The 17,065-nt window shown below is 40.7% G+C and overlaps 1 protein-coding gene across 4 annotated transcripts in view; it reads left to right on the top strand.

Annotated features, from left to right (window-relative positions):
• The window catches only part of LOC100750376 (zinc finger protein 883), a 46,337-nt gene extending 30,802 nt beyond the window's left edge, over positions 1 to 15,535 (top strand). For 2 of the 4 annotated variants that reach the window (XM_027411422.2, XM_027411423.2), the window contains 5 exons: positions 6,715 to 6,861; positions 8,028 to 8,116; positions 8,879 to 9,005; positions 11,185 to 11,240; positions 11,674 to 15,535. In XM_027411422.2, coding sequence (XP_027267223.1) covers positions 6,765 to 6,861; positions 8,028 to 8,116; positions 8,879 to 9,005; positions 11,185 to 11,240; positions 11,674 to 13,530 — 2,226 coding nt within the window. In that variant the 5' untranslated portion in view covers positions 6,715 to 6,764 and the 3' untranslated portion in view covers positions 13,531 to 15,535. Of the gene's footprint in view, positions 1 to 6,714; positions 6,862 to 8,027; positions 8,117 to 8,878; positions 9,006 to 9,167; positions 9,804 to 11,184; positions 11,241 to 11,673 lie in introns of those variants that run through there. The other 2 variants (XM_027411424.2, XM_027411425.2) reach the window with 2 other exon arrangements.
• The last annotated feature ends 1,530 nt before the right edge of the window (positions 15,536 to 17,065 follow it).

The raw sequence follows: 17,065 nt of genomic DNA, 5'->3' as shown, positions 1-17,065 counted from the left end.
TAATGTGTCTAATTCAGCTTTCATGTTTTGAACTGTTTCAAGAGCTTCCTTCACTTGTTTGGTTGTTTTATCTTGGGTTTCTTTAGCTTCTTTAAGAGATTTGTTTATTTCTTGAATATTTTGGTTTGTCTTTTCCTCCATATCGTGTAATTTTTTGCTTACTTTTTCTTCTATTTCTTTAAGGGATTTTCTTGTTTCCTCTTTGAAGGTCTCTATCATCTTGCTCAGATAATTTTTGAGGTCCATCTCTTCTTCATGCACTGTGTTGGGCTTTTCAGATCTTGCTGGAGTGGAGTCCCTAGATTCTGGTGGTGTCATATTGGTCTTTCTGTTGTTGAGCGGGTTCTTATTCTGTCTTCTTCCCATATCTTTTTCCAGTGAGTGCAGGTAGGATCTCTCTATCTCCTCTTGTTACTCTGTAGTGTGTGTGGGCCAGGAATTCAATGTCAGAAGCTCTGGATGGTTTTGCCTCTCCTCATAGCCTCCTCACTCTGATGGCGTTAGGCCTCTTGGTGGATCGGTCGCCGGGAATGGAATGAAGAGTGGCCTGTACCCAGATTCGGGGAGCTCCTCCCTGCCTGGACGTGTCTGTTTCAAGCAGGGACGAGCCTGGAGGGATCTGGGTGGATGGCGCTTAGGACAAGAATTGGGTAAAAGCAGGGGGTGGCTCACCTGGTCTGCGATGAGTCCACGGAAAGGGAAGGAAGAGTGTCCTGAACCAAGCCAGATTCAGGAAGCTCCACCCTACCTGGGCGTGTCTGTTTCAAGCAGGGACGAGCCTGGAGGGATCTGGGTGGATGGCGCTTAGGACAAGAATTGGGTAAAAGCAGGGGGTGGCTCACCTGGTCTGCGATGAGTCCACGGAAAGGGGCGATGAGTCCACGGAAAGGGCCCTCTTTGTATCTTTTTCGGGGCAATCTGTAATCCCCATCGAGGTAAAACTTCCTTCACTGTCTCAAAAATCTTCCAATCTGACAACAATATGTCATCCATATATTGGTATATCATGTATTGTGAAATTATTTTTTATGAATTATTTCCAAAGTTTTTTGTCTGAAGTTTTGGCACGGGGTAGGACTGTTTAATATTTCCTGTAGCAAAACCTTTCATTGAAATCTCTTAACTGGTTGAGAATTATTATAAGTAAGCACTGTAAAGGCAAAATTTTCCCTATCCTTTTCCTGTAACGGTATAGTGAAGAAGCAGTCTTTTAGATCAATTACTATGATAGGCCATCCTTTAGGACTCAAGGAAGGCAAAGGCATTCCAGGCTGTAGAGAGCCCATTGGCTGAATTGCTTTGTTGATGGCTCTCAGGTCTGTCAGCATCCTCCATTTACCAGACTTCTTTTTGATAACAAATACAGTAGAATTCCAAGGGATGGTAGTATCTTCTATATGCCCAGCATGTAGCTATTCCTGAACTAGCTTTTCTAAAGCCTCTAGCTTCTCAGAGGTCATAGGCCATTGTCCTATCCAGACAGGTTCATCTGTAAGCCATTTTAAGGGTAGAGCTTTTGGTTCCTCTGTAGGTTTAGCATTTGTATTCTGCTTATGTACAGCCTGGATGGTTGGTATCTGTTTTCCTTAGTGCCTTACAATGTTTTGTCTACCATCTAGAGCTTGTTTATGTTTTGTATCTGATACTGGAGGAATGTTAATCTGGGTATTCCATTGCTGTAAAAGGTCACGACCCCAGAGATTTATTGTGATATCTGCTGCATATGGTTTTAGCCTTCCTCTCTGACCTTCTGTTCCTATGCAGACAACCCACCTCAAACTCTGGTGTACTTGAGATACAGTTCCAATACCTAAAAATTGAACATTTGCCTCTTGCAGGGGCCAAGGCTTTTGGGTTATAATAGTTACGTCAGCCTCAGTGTCTACCAAACTGATAATCACTTTATTATTCATTCTTACTTTTAACTGGGGCCTCTGATTCTTTAAAGAAGTTTGCCAAAATATGCGTTTTTTTGTCTCCTCCAGTCGTGTTCGATTCCTCCTCACTAGCCAAACTACCATCTAGAGTGGTATCATTCTTTACAACAGGCAGCGGATTATGTATTCATCCTGTGAGAGATTGTCCTCTATAGTGACTGGGAGTGACTGGACCTTTTTTGACATGAGGGCCTTCAAGAGTCCCCCAAAGGAGTTTCCCGATTGTAAAGGGTTTCCTTGTATGTCTTTGGTCGATCTACATTCATTGGTCCAGTGTCTGCCCTTAACACATCTTCTACATAATCCAAGAGGCGGAGGCCTTCTATTGAGACATTGCTGGACTTGCCATGCCTACAATTTCTTCTAATATGTCTGTCCTATTCTGCCGCAGTTCAAACATCTGGTATCCTGATGCCTTCTCGACCCTTTGGGGATTGTTCTTTCTACCCAAGCGTCTGTTTCAGTACAGTTAGAGCATCTGGCCTCTTGGTGTCTTTTTAGACCTTTGGAGATTGCTTCTTCTACCCAAGCTTCTGTGTCATCACAGTTAAGACATCTGACCTCTTGTTGTCTTTTTAAACCTTTGGAGATTGCCTCTCCTACCCCAGCTTCTGTGTGTTGGTCATTATACTTGAGATTAGCTGCATGCAAATCCCACTCTTCCAGTGGTACTGATCTGATCTTTAAAGACAAAAGTATCCTTTTGCATAGTCGATTCACATTTTCATAAGCTAGAGATTGTATGTGTATTTTTCTAGAGTCCGAATCTGCTACCTGTAACTCTACTGTCCTGGATAGTCTTTGTAAACATTCAGTGAACCGTTTTCTCGGTCCCTGTATTACCTTGGTATAGGGTTCTACTCTCTCCTGTTTCATGAACCTTGTCCCAAGCATTCAAGCCTGCTGTCTGGCATAAGGACAATGTGTGCTCATCATATGCAGCCTGAGTCTGTGGGTCAGCATAAAGACCCTCACCAAAAAGCTTATCTGGGGGAGCTTCATAAACTTTCTTTAAGCCTTGAAGCTCAACAGCTTTTACATCTTCCCTCCATAAAGCCCTCTATTATATTTGAGACAAATTTTCAAGTACAGCTGATATTAGGCATTTCCAATCTATAGGTGTTACTCTATTTAAGGTTGCCCATCATGTCAGCATTTCTTTGACATAAGGGCTATGGAGACCATATTCGACAATAGCTTCCTTAATTCCTTTTAAATCTTTTAGCTGTCTTGGTTCCCATTGATAGGCAACATGGCCAATTGGGTGTTTCTTTGATGGTGGTTTTTCTGACATAGTCGCTGGGAAGACCAATGGTGTACAAATAACAACCTTAGGAAGGTTTTCCCGATGTGTAATTGGTATAGGTGTATCAGATTCAGAAGAATCCGGTTGAAGGTCATATGTCCAAGGCTTGCTGTCTCCCTGAGCACCTGTACCTCCTGAATCATATAAGATTCTAAGGATTTCATAGAATCATTAATTTTTCTTGTTTCTTCATTTACATATGCTTCTAAGCCTTTAATATTCTCATCCTTAGATAGTATCTGAGTGGCATGTAAATTGCCTTCTAGAAATTCAAGTCTAGATTCCAGCTTTTGGTATGTAGTTATAGATTCATCAGACATAGAACGAGTTGCCTGTGCCAGTTCATTAATATTGTCTTGATTTTTCCCTATTTTGGTCATTAAGGCAGCAGACATAGAACAAATTCTGTTTTCTATTTGGCCATGAGTTTGTTCCAGTTGTGTTGCTAATGTAGCATGGTCAGATTTAATATCCCCAACCTCTTTTCATAACTGTTCCATGTCTTCCGTTTTAGAGATCAACTTTTCTTGGCTGTCTCTCATATCTCACACCAGTCTTCCTAAGCTATCAATGGTTTGTGCAGATTTCTCGTTTTCTGCTCTCTTAAGTTGTTCCCCTAGGGATATTACATGGGTTAGAAAGCTGACCACTATATGAAATATAGATATGTTACAGGCAAGTCATAAGCCTCCTGTAACATTGGATTCATGTAAGAAGCAAGAATATTCCCAATGGTCTGCATTGTAAGATTATCTGCCATTGTTATAGAATAATAAACCGTCGTTATTATTACCAGGTAAAATATAAGGCTTTACCTTTCTATGACTGTGCTGTTGATTCCAGCTCGCAGTAACTATGTTTGACCAGCAGGCGGCGCCGGTGGCAGGTTGTGGTGGCGCAGGTGTACCACAAAACAGAGTTCAGCTGCGGATGGTTGATTTGTTCTCAGAGCAGTCTGAAAAACGCTGAATGGCTTTCAGATCGAGTTAGAACGGGTGGAAGGGATGGGATTTTGTTAAAAAGGAAGGGTTTTGGAAACAGCAGAGCAGTAGCTGACTCTGGGTGCCGCATCTTGCCAGCCAGAGCTGCTGGCAAGAGTTGCCATAGTTGCTGGTAGAGGCTTGGCCGTCTCCTCTCTTGCGAGCCAGCGGCCGGGGAGACTGAGTGGCGATGAGCTCATGGCTGTTTCTAGAGTTGCGAAGCCGTGTGGTGCAGCCAGGTGGGAGGGGGAGGGGAAGAGTTCCCGAGGGCTGGTCTTGCTCAGCTCAGTACAAGCGGGGCAGCCTCATAGTGGCGGGTGTGCAGTTGAGCACCCACGGGTGCTCAGCAGCAGCAGGGGAGGCAGAGCGGTGCACGGAGCTTCTTCTGCAGCGAAGTGATGGGGAGTTCACCTCAGTTCGAGCAGTGGCAGGGGGAGGGGAAGACTTATTAGGCACCATGGGGCTGAGCGAAAAACCCGCTGGCTGGGTTAAATTTAGTCCCCCAGGTCCCGACCCACTGGTAGGTTCGAATTCTGACACCAGTTATAGATGGATACAAATGGAATACGAGATAGGTTATTAACTGGTAATTTATTGGGGAGTTATACTCACACGAGGAATCAGTAACTACTCGGAGAAGTCTGGTCCCAGAATGCTTCCCACTGCTGGCTCAACCCCGAGAGAGTGCGCCCTGCTCTCCTCCTTTTCTACCCCTCTTGCATACCTGTCACCATGCCCAAATGTGCGTGCGTGGTCATCGGTACAGATGTCAGGGTATCTTCCTTCACAAAACCATAGAGCTCAAAACATGCATCTCAGTGGTTATAGTTAGGGATTGTGTTTGGCTTTATTAGTACTTCAGATATAGTCTGGATTTTTTTAAAAATAGATTTCTTTTCAATTTTGTGTATTCATGTGTGTCTTCATGGGATTTTATTCATGTGAGGGCAGGGCCTGAGGACAGACTGTTGCAAACCCTGCAACTGGAGTTACATGTGGTTGTGATCCTCCTGACATGGATTCTAGGAACAAAACTTAGGTCTTTTATAAGAGCAATATATCTCTTAATTGTTTAATCATTTATCCAATTTCTAAATGTCTTTTTCCAATAAATGTAGTTTTTACTGTTTTTCTGCATGGTGTGTGTGTGTGTGTGTGTGTGTGTGTGTGTGTGTGTGTGTTTGTGTGTGTGATGCATATGTCATGGTAAGCATGGAGAGAGAGAACAGAGGAAAAGTTGGTAGTTGGTTCTCTCTACCTTTATGTGGATTGTAGGAATCAAGTTCAGATTGCCAGGCTGTACAGCAGGCATTTTACTCACTGAGCCATCTTGTCAGCTCCCTAGTCAGACTATTTTTTAGTAAATTTATCCTGAAGTTAGCTATGATGGTGGTAGATGCCTATAATTGCAGTACTTGGGAAGTACAGCAGGATTAGGGATCAGGTCAGTCTCAGCTGCATATTTAGTCTGGGCTGTAGGAGACTTGGTTCAAACAAACAAAGCAAACAAATTCATATGATATTTTGGTTGTAATCTTTTGCAGCAATAGTGAGCTGCTTGTTAATTTCTGTAGTCTTCTAAATGGTGATCCTATTGAGGAGTGCTATTTACCAGATCAGAATTTATTGGCAAAGTGCCTAAAGCTAAGTAGATGATTGGAACAATTACATTTTTTTCTTTCTGAGTCTTATTTGTTTTATGACACATTTATACATCTATTTATTGAGTTTGTGTTACTGGATTGAATACACACAGCATGAGTGTGGAGATCAGAGGACCACTTTCAAGAGTTGATTTTCTCCTACCATATGGGTCTCAGAGATTGCACTCAGATTGCCATGCCTAGCAGTAAGCACTTTTACCTGCTGAGTCATACTGGTCCTGAGTATAGGTGCTTTGGTTTATTTTTAATTTATTTATTTTAGGTGTGTGAGTGTTTTGCCTGTATGTGTGTGTACCATTTATGTGCCTGGTGCCTGTGGAAGTCCAAAAAGGATAACCAGAGTTATGGATAGTTGTGAGCCATGATGTGGGTGCTAGGAACAGAACCCAGGTCCTCTGCAAGAGCAATGAGCACTCTAACCATTGAATCATCTCCTCAGCTCCCCACCCCCAATCTAAGTTTTTAAACATAAATGTTGCTAATAATAGGAGCCCTTGAAGCCTTAGGATAATTAATTTTTAAGTTTTTATTTTTATTTATGTTTACAAGTGTTTGTGTGAATGTATTCTATGTGTATGGAGGTACCCACAGGGGCAGAAGAGGGCAGCTAATCACCAGGAGCTAGAGTTAGAGCCCAACATGGTTGCTGAAAACTTAACTCAGGTTCTCTGGAAGATCAGCCAGTGCTCTTAACTGCTTAGCATCTTTCTAGCCGATGTCATGCTTAGTGGTTTTTCACTCCCATCACCATTAGAAAGAGAAAGAGCTAATTATGATACTTGATTATTGATAGATAAGATTTGCTGATGAATGACCCTTATCTCCAGGAATGCAAGTAACAACATAGAAAGAGGAAAGATCACTGCTGGCCATTTATATGTATAAATTCGTAGACGTGTCCTTCAAATTCTGGAAGAGTGGTCCAGTATCTCATCATCATCTGTTCAGGATAGAAGCTATGAGTTTGTCCCACGGTAAGTCTTACTCATGTGTTGTATGCTTTTTGTACAGATGGAATAGGTGTGGGTGCTCTGGTTGCTGCCAGGTGAGGGATGTGTCTGTGGTTTGAATATGAAATTACCTGAATGACTTATGGGAACCTTTGGTTCCCAGCTTATAGTGTTGTTTGGAAAGGTTGTAGAACTTTCAGGAAGTGAGCTTTGCTGTAGGAAGTGGCTCAGTGTTGGGTGGGCCTTGAGGTTTTATAGCCCAACCCTACTTTCTGTTCATTCTTTGTTTCCTGATTGTTGATGCATTGTAACCAAACAACCTCCCTTTCCTGCTGCCATGGCTTCCCCTGCAGAGAGAGAAGATCCCCACTTGCCACTTATGTGTATAAACTGCCCAGATGCGTCCTTCAAATTCTTGAAGATAGTGTTCCAATATATCTTAAGGATTATATCTTCTTGAACTATAAGCCAAATAAAGTTGGTTTTCTATTTTTTAAAAAATTTATTTTTTATGTGTTTTGTGTGTGTATGTGTCTGTGGACCCATTTGTGCTTAGTGCCTGTGGAGGTCATAAAAGGGCATCAGATCTTCTGAAACTGGAATTATGGATGGTTATGAAATACTGTGTAGGTGCTAGGAACTAAACATAGGTCCTCTGTAAGAACAACAAGTGTTCTTAATAACTGAGCTCGCTCTCCAGCCCCAGAGTTGTTTCTTGTTGGGTATTTTTATCGTAGTAACAAGAAAAATAACTAATACGAATGGCTGAAGTTGGCAAGGGTTGCTGAAGTCTGTTTTATAAGCCACTTTGCTGATATATGTTCTTTGGTTATGGGTGCTACCTGATTTCATTCATGAGTTACTTCACCATTTGAAGGTCATAGGTCCTGTTGCTAGGGCTTATTGTTCTTTACTGTAAAATAAGACTGATATACTTGTCCTTATGGGTAGTGTGGCTTACCTTTCCAGTTTTCTGAGGGTTACTACTCTTGGCACTGTGTGCTAGTCCCATATGCAGATGAGATGAGGTGTGTGTGTGTGTGTGTGTGTGTGTGAGAGAGAGAGAGAGAGAGAGAGAGAGATCCTGTGTTGGATTTTATGGGAATTTTGAACTAGGATAGAATGAAATCCTTGTTTGTAAATGTGAGAATTATGGGTAACTCTGGTTTCTTTTTCTTTTTTCTTACTAGGTTTATTTTCTAGAGACCCAGGCTACTTTCATAATGAAAAGACAGAGATGGACAGGATGATGTCTGACTGCCTGAGAAGTAGTTACCAGGTGTGACTAAAGCATATCCTGTCATTACACCCATAAGGCTGACACATTTCCATGTAGGCAGACATTTTTCTCAGAGTTTCTGGAAGGAAATAGACCTTATTCAATGGCTGAGTGATTAGTTGTATTTCTTTATGACTATATCCTCTCAAACTGTAATCCAGAATAAGTCCTTTCTCCCCAAAGTTGCTTCTTGCCATATATTTTATCATATCAATCAGAAAAGTAAACTGTTATTATTGGTTTAGAATTATTGTGAAAATCATGCCAGTGTTTTCAGTAATTTCTAATTAATCTTCACCTCCATGACACTGATTGTGTTTTATTGTGTTCTAACAGTTGATAAAGGGATGAATATTCCCCTTTCTGAAAGATGTTGTTCACCTATCACCATTTATCAGGTTATGTAATGTTTTTAATGTGTTTAAGTAGAAGAATATAAGTGAGAAAGACTATCTGATCTGGTTTAGGTGAGATAATGGGATATGTCAAAAAAAAGGCATAAGTCTAAATCACAGGCCTTTAATTCCCAGCACTGGATAGGTAAAGGGCCAGCCAACCTGGCCAACCCTGTCTTTAAAATAAGGCATGAAAGTGAAAATTAATATTAGTGAGATGGACATAAAGAGTACCTGGGATATTCACTGAACTCTGGCATAGACTGCTGGAGAACGCCTCTTTTTAGCATTGAGTTTCCATCCCCAATCCCCTGTGACCTCGGATGGAGATGGTAGTTGGCTCAAATACAAGTGTGTGTGATTGCAGGAGTCAGTGACCTTTGCGGATGTGGCTATAGACTTCACCCAGGAGGAGTGGATTTTATTGGACACAAAACAAAGGAACCTGTACAGAGAGGTGATGCTGGAGAACTACCAGAACCTGGCCACATTAGGTGAGGTTCCCCCATTCCCTGTAGACTCCTACAGAACAAAAATGTGTACATTTTTCTAATTATATATTGTTATTTTATGGTGTGTGTGTGTGTGTGTGTGTGTGTGTGTGTGTGTGTGTGTATCGTAGTCCACATGTGGAGTTCAAAGGACAACTTTTGGAAGTCATCTCCTATCATGTTAGTTCTAGGGATGGAACTTGGCACCAAGCACCTTTACCTGCTGAGCCATCACACCTATGAATTTTCTGTGTTTTAGCATTGGTGATGCAGCTCTAAGGATAGTTGAAAAATAACAGGGCTAGAAAATAACAAAAGGCCAGGCATGGTGGTGTAGGCCTTTAATCCCAGTACTAGGGAGGCAGAGACAAGAGGATCACTGTGTATTTGAGCTTATCCTGGTCTACATAGCAAGCTCCAAAACAACCAGAACTATATAGACAGACTCTTGTCCCCAAAATAAAACAAAAAGCAAAAAACAGGAGGGGGGCGGCGGATGAGAAACAGAGGCTTCTAACTTTGCCCTATGTTTTAATCAATTGTGATGGGTTTTAAGACAGTCCTAAAATCACCAGTATTGCTATTCTGCTCTACTAAAAGGACATTTTCAGACTATCTTTGACAACTGAATCAGAAATACTTATGGTGTCCTGATCATCTCTGTTTTAATGGTCCCTCCACGTGATTCTGATGCACTGATATATTTAAATACTAGTGTAATTTTTTTCTCCATAGTAACAAAGATCTTGTGGATATGGTGGTACATGCCTTTCATCTTAGTACTCCCGGAAGTAGAGACAGGTATATCTGTGTGAGTTCAAGGCCAGTCTGGTCTGCAAAGCTTTAGAGCCACATAGTGGAGAAACCTGTCTCACATTTTTTTCTTTCACTTTCTTTTCTATTTGATTAATGTTGGTGCTTAATTTTCTGTTTACATTTATTTTTTGTTTGTCACTGTGCACATCTAACAGTCAGTAGACAGTTTGTTGGAGTCAGTTCTTTTCTTCTACCATGTCCCAGACATGTAAACCAGGTGTTCATGCTTAGTGTCAAGCACTTTTACCTGGTGACCCATCCCACTGGTCCAGTATTAGTGTTTTGTCTTGTCTTTGTAACCATCACTTTAGGCTTTAAGAGTAAGAAGTCAGTACCTATTGACACACATAAAAGGGCTATTTACATATTGGGGTCCTTAGCAGTGTTTCATTGTTATTGGAACTGTAGTTTCTAAGTCATGGGAAGGTAAACCCTTTCTTGCTTGATCTGCTCATTAGACCCAGATCAAGCTCTTGTTTGGAGGCAGAAGAGTTTAGAATAGTCAAGAGAGAAGTTTACCAAGATGATTATTTGGGAGTTCAGTCTATTTGGAATACATTAGGGACACCCCACCCCACCTTAATTCTGTGGATGGCATGGCAACTAAGCAAGTGCTCTACCACTGAGGTATATTACCAAGAGAGAAAATGTGAGTTAGGAAGTTGAGGCCATTGGACTTGAGAGTTTTAAGAGATCTTCACAACTTTAAACTCCATTAATTTCTTTCTACTTAGACTTTTTTTTACAACCTCAATAGTGCAGCTTTTTCTTTTCCTCCCTAATAATACTGTCTCTGTTTACCAGTGCATTTAAATTCCAGAATAAATTATTCTTTTCTAAATTTTGACTGCCAATTCTCTTGGTATTTTATGTCTATGTTATTATCACTATCATTATTATTATTGACTGCTGGACCCAGGGCCTCTTTTAAGAATATTTATTATTGTTTTAATTTTTATGTGTATGCCTATGGGCCTGTGCAAGTTCATGTGTGCCATGTGCATGCAGGTGCCTGTGGTGGCCAGAAGAAGGTGTTAGGTCCCACAGGAATGGAGTCACAAGTAGTTGTGAGCTGTCTGATATGGCTGCAGGGGACTGAATTTGGGTATTTTATTTATTTTTAAACAAGAACAGCAAGTGTTCTTAGTCTCTGAGCCATCTCTCTGGCCCTTAGGGCCTCTTTTATTCTGACATGGACCTGAATCCCAGCCTGTAAAATTTTAGACATAGCCAAGTTGCTAACATATAACATAGCTTTGTTTTTAACTTGTTTAATATTAAAAACAAAATCAAGTGAGATGTATAATCATTGTTTCTATTTCACTGTAGAAGCACTTATATATTTTTTGTTGTTGTTTAACTTCAGAATGGGCTATGCGACTTAAGACTGGAGGGACATTGTTACAGCAAGATATTTTTCAGGTAAAAATATCAAATGAGATACAACTGGTAAGAGTCACAAGAGAGATTTCATATTTTCTTCATTGAAATAGACTGGGTATTTCATGTAAATTTCATCAAAATCCTTCAAAATAAAGAAGTATTAGAGACAAGTAGCCTATATTCATAGTCTAGAAAGATGTTATAGTTTGAAACTTGAGTCCCTATAAACACATATTCCTACTTTATAGATATTGGGCTTTTAAAATAATTTCATAAAAGCACAGGAAGCCTTTCAGAATTAGAGCAGATAGTATAAGATTCTTGCAATAGTATTTTCCATTCACATTGAGTGAAGTACATGTAATTAAAAGGGGAAACCCATCATCCTTATCATGTTCTTGTTTTTAGATGAATGGAGTATACTGGTAAACTTGAAAAAACTAATATCTTTTTATTTTCTTTCAATCAACAGTCAGATAGCTACAGTGGAAAGGAGCTCTCCAAGCCACCTGGAGAAATCTTCAAAGAACCTTCATGTAGTCTGACACACATAGGTATCCAAAAGAGAGGAGACATTTGTGATCGTCTTCAGTATGGACAAGCCTTTCCTACTTGGCCAGGGGAAACCTCTTCTGCAGACAAGTTAAGTCCTGAGTTAAGCCAGTACGGAAAAGACACCAGTCTGAATGCAAGTGCTGTTTACCAGACAACATCCACACAAGCCAATTTCCTCAAATCTAGTGAATTTCAGCAAGCCTTTGATAGTCATTCATACCTTCAGGCATCTGGGAGAACTCACAGTGAAGACAAACTCTTTAAATGGGTACAGTGTGGTGATGCTTTTAATCCTGCTATGAGCCATGCTGGGAATTGTCAAACATGCGCTGAAAAGAGACCCTATGAATGTAAAGAATGTGGGAAAAGTTTTAAATATTCTGCCAACCTTAATATTCATATGCGTGCCCACACTGGGGAAAAACCTTACCAATGTAAGGAATGTGGGAAAGCCTTTTCTAGGTGTTACCCACTAACTCAGCACTTAAAAACTCACACTGAAGAGAAGCCCTTTGAATGTAAGGTTTGTGGAAAATGCTTTAGAAATTCCTCATGCCTTAATGATCACTTTCGGGTTCACACTGGAATAAAGCCCTATAAATGTAAGGACTGTGGCAAAGCCTTCACAGGGCGCTCTGGCCTTAGTAAGCATTTACCAACACATACCGGAGAGAAGCCTTATAGTTGTAAGGAATGTGGGAAAGCCTTCACTTCAACCTCAGGCCTTATTAAACATATGAAAAGTCACATGGGGGAGAGACCCTTTGAATGTGATCATTGTGGCAAAGCTTTTGCTTCTTCCTCAACCCTTATTACACATTTGAGAACACACACTGGAGAGAAGCCCTTTGAGTGTAAAGTATGTGGGAAAGCGTTTACATGTTCTTCTTATCTTCGCATTCACATGCGGACTCACACTGGAGAGAAGCCCTATGCTTGTAAGGAATGTGGCAGAGCCTTCACTGAGCGCACAAGCCTTACTAAACATTTACGAACACACACTGGAGAAAATCCCTTTGAGTGCAATGTGTGTGGAAAAGCATTTGCGTGTTCTTCCTACCTTCATAATCACATACGAACTCACACTGGAGAGAAACCTTATGTATGTAAGGAATGTGGGAAAGCCTTCACTGTTTCTTCACATCTAAGTAAACATGTAAGAATTCACACAGGAGAGAAACCCCATAAGTGTGAGGAATGTGGGAAAGCATTCACTGTGCGCTCTGGTCTCACAAAACATATACGAACTCACACTGGGGAGAAGCCCTATAATTGTAAAGAATGTGGGAAAGCCTTTACTACCTCTTCAGGCCTCCTTGAACATATGAGAAGTCACACAGGAGAGAAACCATATGAATGTGACCAGTGTGGGAAAGCCTTTGCTTCTTCCTCCTATCTTATTGCACATCTGAGAATTCATACTGGAGAGAAGCCCTTTGAGTGCAATGTGTGTGGGAAAGCTTTTACATGTTCCTCTTACCTTCACATTCACATGCGGACACACACGGGAGAGAAACCTTATGAATGTAAGGAGTGTGGGAAAGCTTTTGCTGTTTACTCACATCTAAGTAAACACGTAAGAATTCACAGCGGAGAGAAAGCCTATAAATGTAGAAGTTATGGAATAGCTTTCAATAGTTCTCATCTTACAGAACATATAAAAACCCTTGAGATAAATTCTTTGGTTGGAAGGAATGAAGAGACTGCTTTAGGAAGTTCTATTGCTTTAGCAGTGCATTCAAATTCACAGTGGCAAGAAAGCTTGTCAGCATAAGCCATTTGTAAAGTGATTATATACTAGTTAACTTCAAAGATGGGAAAGAACTCATGCTGCAAAGATGCCTAATGGGAAGACATAAGAATGCTCAAAATCCAGTTCACATGAACTCACTCTGAAGCTGTACAATGTCGGAAACATGGAAAGCCTTCATGGTTTCATGGGCTTTTTATAAGTATGGGAGAGAAACTCTTGATATGCAATGTGGAAAATTGTATTTCTGCTTAGTGCTCTAATTACCTAGAGTACCACACTGGAGGACTTTGTGAAAGTAAGAACTGCTGGAAAGTAATTATATTAGTTATCAATATTCAGTAAACATGAAGTGATCCACATTTGGGCAAATGTGTATAAAATATGGAGATTGTTTCTATGTCTTAAGATCTTGTATACTAGCAGAAACTTGGCTTTCTTGATAGTTTTATACATTTGTTTTGACCACTTTTTACATTTTCAATACTTGAGATATTTTAATATTTGCACTTAGTGACTTTTCAGTCTTAAAATCGATTTAAGATGTACAAAATTCTGTGGAACATATGTATATGAAACAATTATTAGATTACTTAAAATGTGATACAGTAATTTGGTTTTGGTATGATGCAGCACTTTTTACCATCTTAGAAAATTCAGGTGAAGAACATTATTAACTATATTCATCAACTGCACTCTTAAGTTGCTTATCTTGTAATGGAAAATTTATAACCTTTAACAATAACTCATAAACATTAACTCTTAGCACTTGGTAACCACAATCACATTTTTTTACTTCTGTTTACTGTATCCCTTTCCTCTTTTAAAGACATGGTCTCACTATGTAGTTCTGAGTGTCCTTGAACTCACTATGTAGACCAGCCTGACCTTGAACTCACAGAGATGTTCTGTCTCCCAAGTGCTGGGATTAAATGAGTACACCACCTTGCCCAGCTATACTCCATATTTTAATATGGTTATGCATTTTTAATTTTTGTGTCTGGCTTATTTTCGCAACACAATGTTTTCTAGTTTTATCTCTGTTGTCTTGCATGACAGAATTTACTTTAAAAAACAAAAAGGGTAAATTCTACTTGTTTTTTGAGACAGGGGTTCTCTGTGTAACAGCCCCAGCTGTCCTCAGACTAGATCTGTAGACCAGGCTGGCCTTGAGCTCACAGATATCCACCTGCCTCTGCCTCCCAAGTGCTGGGATTAAAGGCATGCACCACTACTGCCTGGCTGATATTCTGCTTTTTATGCACACTCAGAATATTTGTATATATGTGCATTTGTGTTGTGTGTTTGCATGCATCTCTGTTTATGAATGTGGGCTCTATAATGTGTATGTAGAGGTCAGAGAAGAACATTGGGTTTCATCCTTGACTTGTACCTTAAGACAGAGTAGATTTCTCATCTCCCCAGCCCCTATGGAAGTTTCTTTTCACAAAGGAACCCTTATGTTGTTTCCATACTGTATTGTTGGAAATAAATTGAACTGCTACATTGAACATAGGTTGCAAATAACCCTATAAGCATTCCTTGAGTGTATGCCCATAATTAGTTTGTTGGATATTTTAGTTGGCATATTTATAGTTTTATGTGGAGCTTTGATACTGCTTTCCAGATAGCTCTACCAATTTTTATTCCATTCAAAATGACAGTATATGCATGACAGTATATTATTAGGTGCCTTTTGTTTCTCTATATTGGCTCAAACTTGCAGTATTATGATGAATATAAGTACCAAGCAGAAATATCGTTGTTCTTGATCTTACAGGAAAAGCTCTGGACTTTTCATTGAGTGTGATGATAGTAACTGGCCTGCCATACAGATGTAGTCAATGATAAATTAGGTGCATTCATTTCTATATTAAATTTGTTGTATCATGAAAGAGTGTGACTTTTTAAGTGCCTTTTATTTTTGTAACTTTTTCTATGGTGATTTATTTATTCTTTTATGTGATGTATGACACCTGATTATTGCATATGTTGAATAAATGTTGCATTTATGTGTGAATCAAAACTACAGTGCATGATCCTTTTATGTAGGTGCTTCAAATGTGATAATTAAATTCGTCTATCAAGCTGGGCGTTGGTCGCACACGCCTTTAATCCCAGCTCTTGAGAGGCAGAGGCAGGGGGATCTCTGTGAGTTCCAGGGCAGCCTGGTCTACAAGAGCTAGTTCCAGGACAGGCTCCAAAGCCACAGAGAAACCCTGTCTCAAAAAACCAAAAGAAAAAAGAAAAAAAAAATTCGTCTATCAAAAGACAGATATGGACTGACAAGATGTCTTACTAGTTAAAGGCACTTAGCATCAAGCCTGATAACTTGAGTTTAATTTCCACAAAACACATAATAGAAGGAAAACACTGACTCCTGCACATTATCCTCTGCCCTTCACATTAATGACACACTTGAGCATACACATACCCAAAATAAATAAATGTAAAAATAAAATATACAAGGAATCCACAGGCTACTCTGGCCAGGGAAGCAGGTAGGTAGGGTTTATCTCTGCTTCTCCAAATTAGAAAATAATGGAACTAACAGACATTATTACTTAAGTGAACATAGCAGATATCTACAGAACATTTCACCCAAATACAAAAGAATATACCTTTTCAGCACTCCAAAACTGACGATACACTCATCCACAAAGCAAGTCTCAACAGAGAAAACAATTGAAATGCCTCCTATAGCTTATCAGACCACTCTAGGGGGAAATGCTGACCATGCCTGCTTGAGGGCTGGCACAGGTGGCGTGGACCATGCACACTTGGGCATGGTCAGAGTGATGTAGCAAGGCTTTAAAGATGAGGGACGCAGGTATGCGGCTCTCTGTTCCCTCTCTTGACTGGCTGTACAGGACTGGCTTTGTCGCTTGAGTACTTCCTAATAAACTATCTGTTTTTCAATCTAGTTCTGACTCTATAGGATCCGCATAAAAGCGTTCCACTTTAGCTGGTGTCAGAGGAGTTTTGATTCTGAATCTATGGGTGGGTCATGGACTTTGGCAGGATTTATTCCCCTGCCGCATTGGCGCCCAGGTAACATTTCATCTTAGCTTGTGGCACTAACCTCCACAGAGTGTTTCTGGCACCGTTGGTGCTGAGAGCAGCCCACGTGGCCGACTGCCTGCTAGTTGGTGCAGCACTAGTGCCTGCCTGCCCCGGCTGCCTAAGGGTTTCATTCCTCCGAGCCCATTCCAGCTGGGCCTAAGAACCTGTTTGGCACTCTCCACCATTTGGCCTGATTGCGGTTTCTACCCTGTGGTTTCTGTGACTTGGGACTGAGACAAGCCCGGCCACGTGTGCCTTCTGCGGGTTTCCTCCATTTTTAGAAACCCGAGGCTCCCCCCTTCCGTGTTAGCCTTCATAGCAACCATACTCTCTGCCCAGCGCACAGCCGAGTGGCACCAGATACCACTCAGCCTCTCCGGGAGAGTTTCTTTTTCTCTGCAGGCCTCCAAGCCCGCTGCCAAATGCTGCCACCGCTCACAAAAGAGATGCAGTTTCCGCTCAGCTGAGCCTCGTCGTAGTGAGTCATCCACTGGTA

Source organism: Cricetulus griseus, chromosome 4, assembly GCF_003668045.3.
Source record: "Cricetulus griseus strain 17A/GY chromosome 4, alternate assembly CriGri-PICRH-1.0, whole genome shotgun sequence".
Classification (NCBI taxonomy): Eukaryota; Metazoa; Chordata; class Mammalia; order Rodentia; family Cricetidae; genus Cricetulus; species Cricetulus griseus.
The sequence above is the reverse complement of the archived record's forward strand: the minus strand, read 5'-3'. Positions and strand labels throughout refer to the sequence as shown.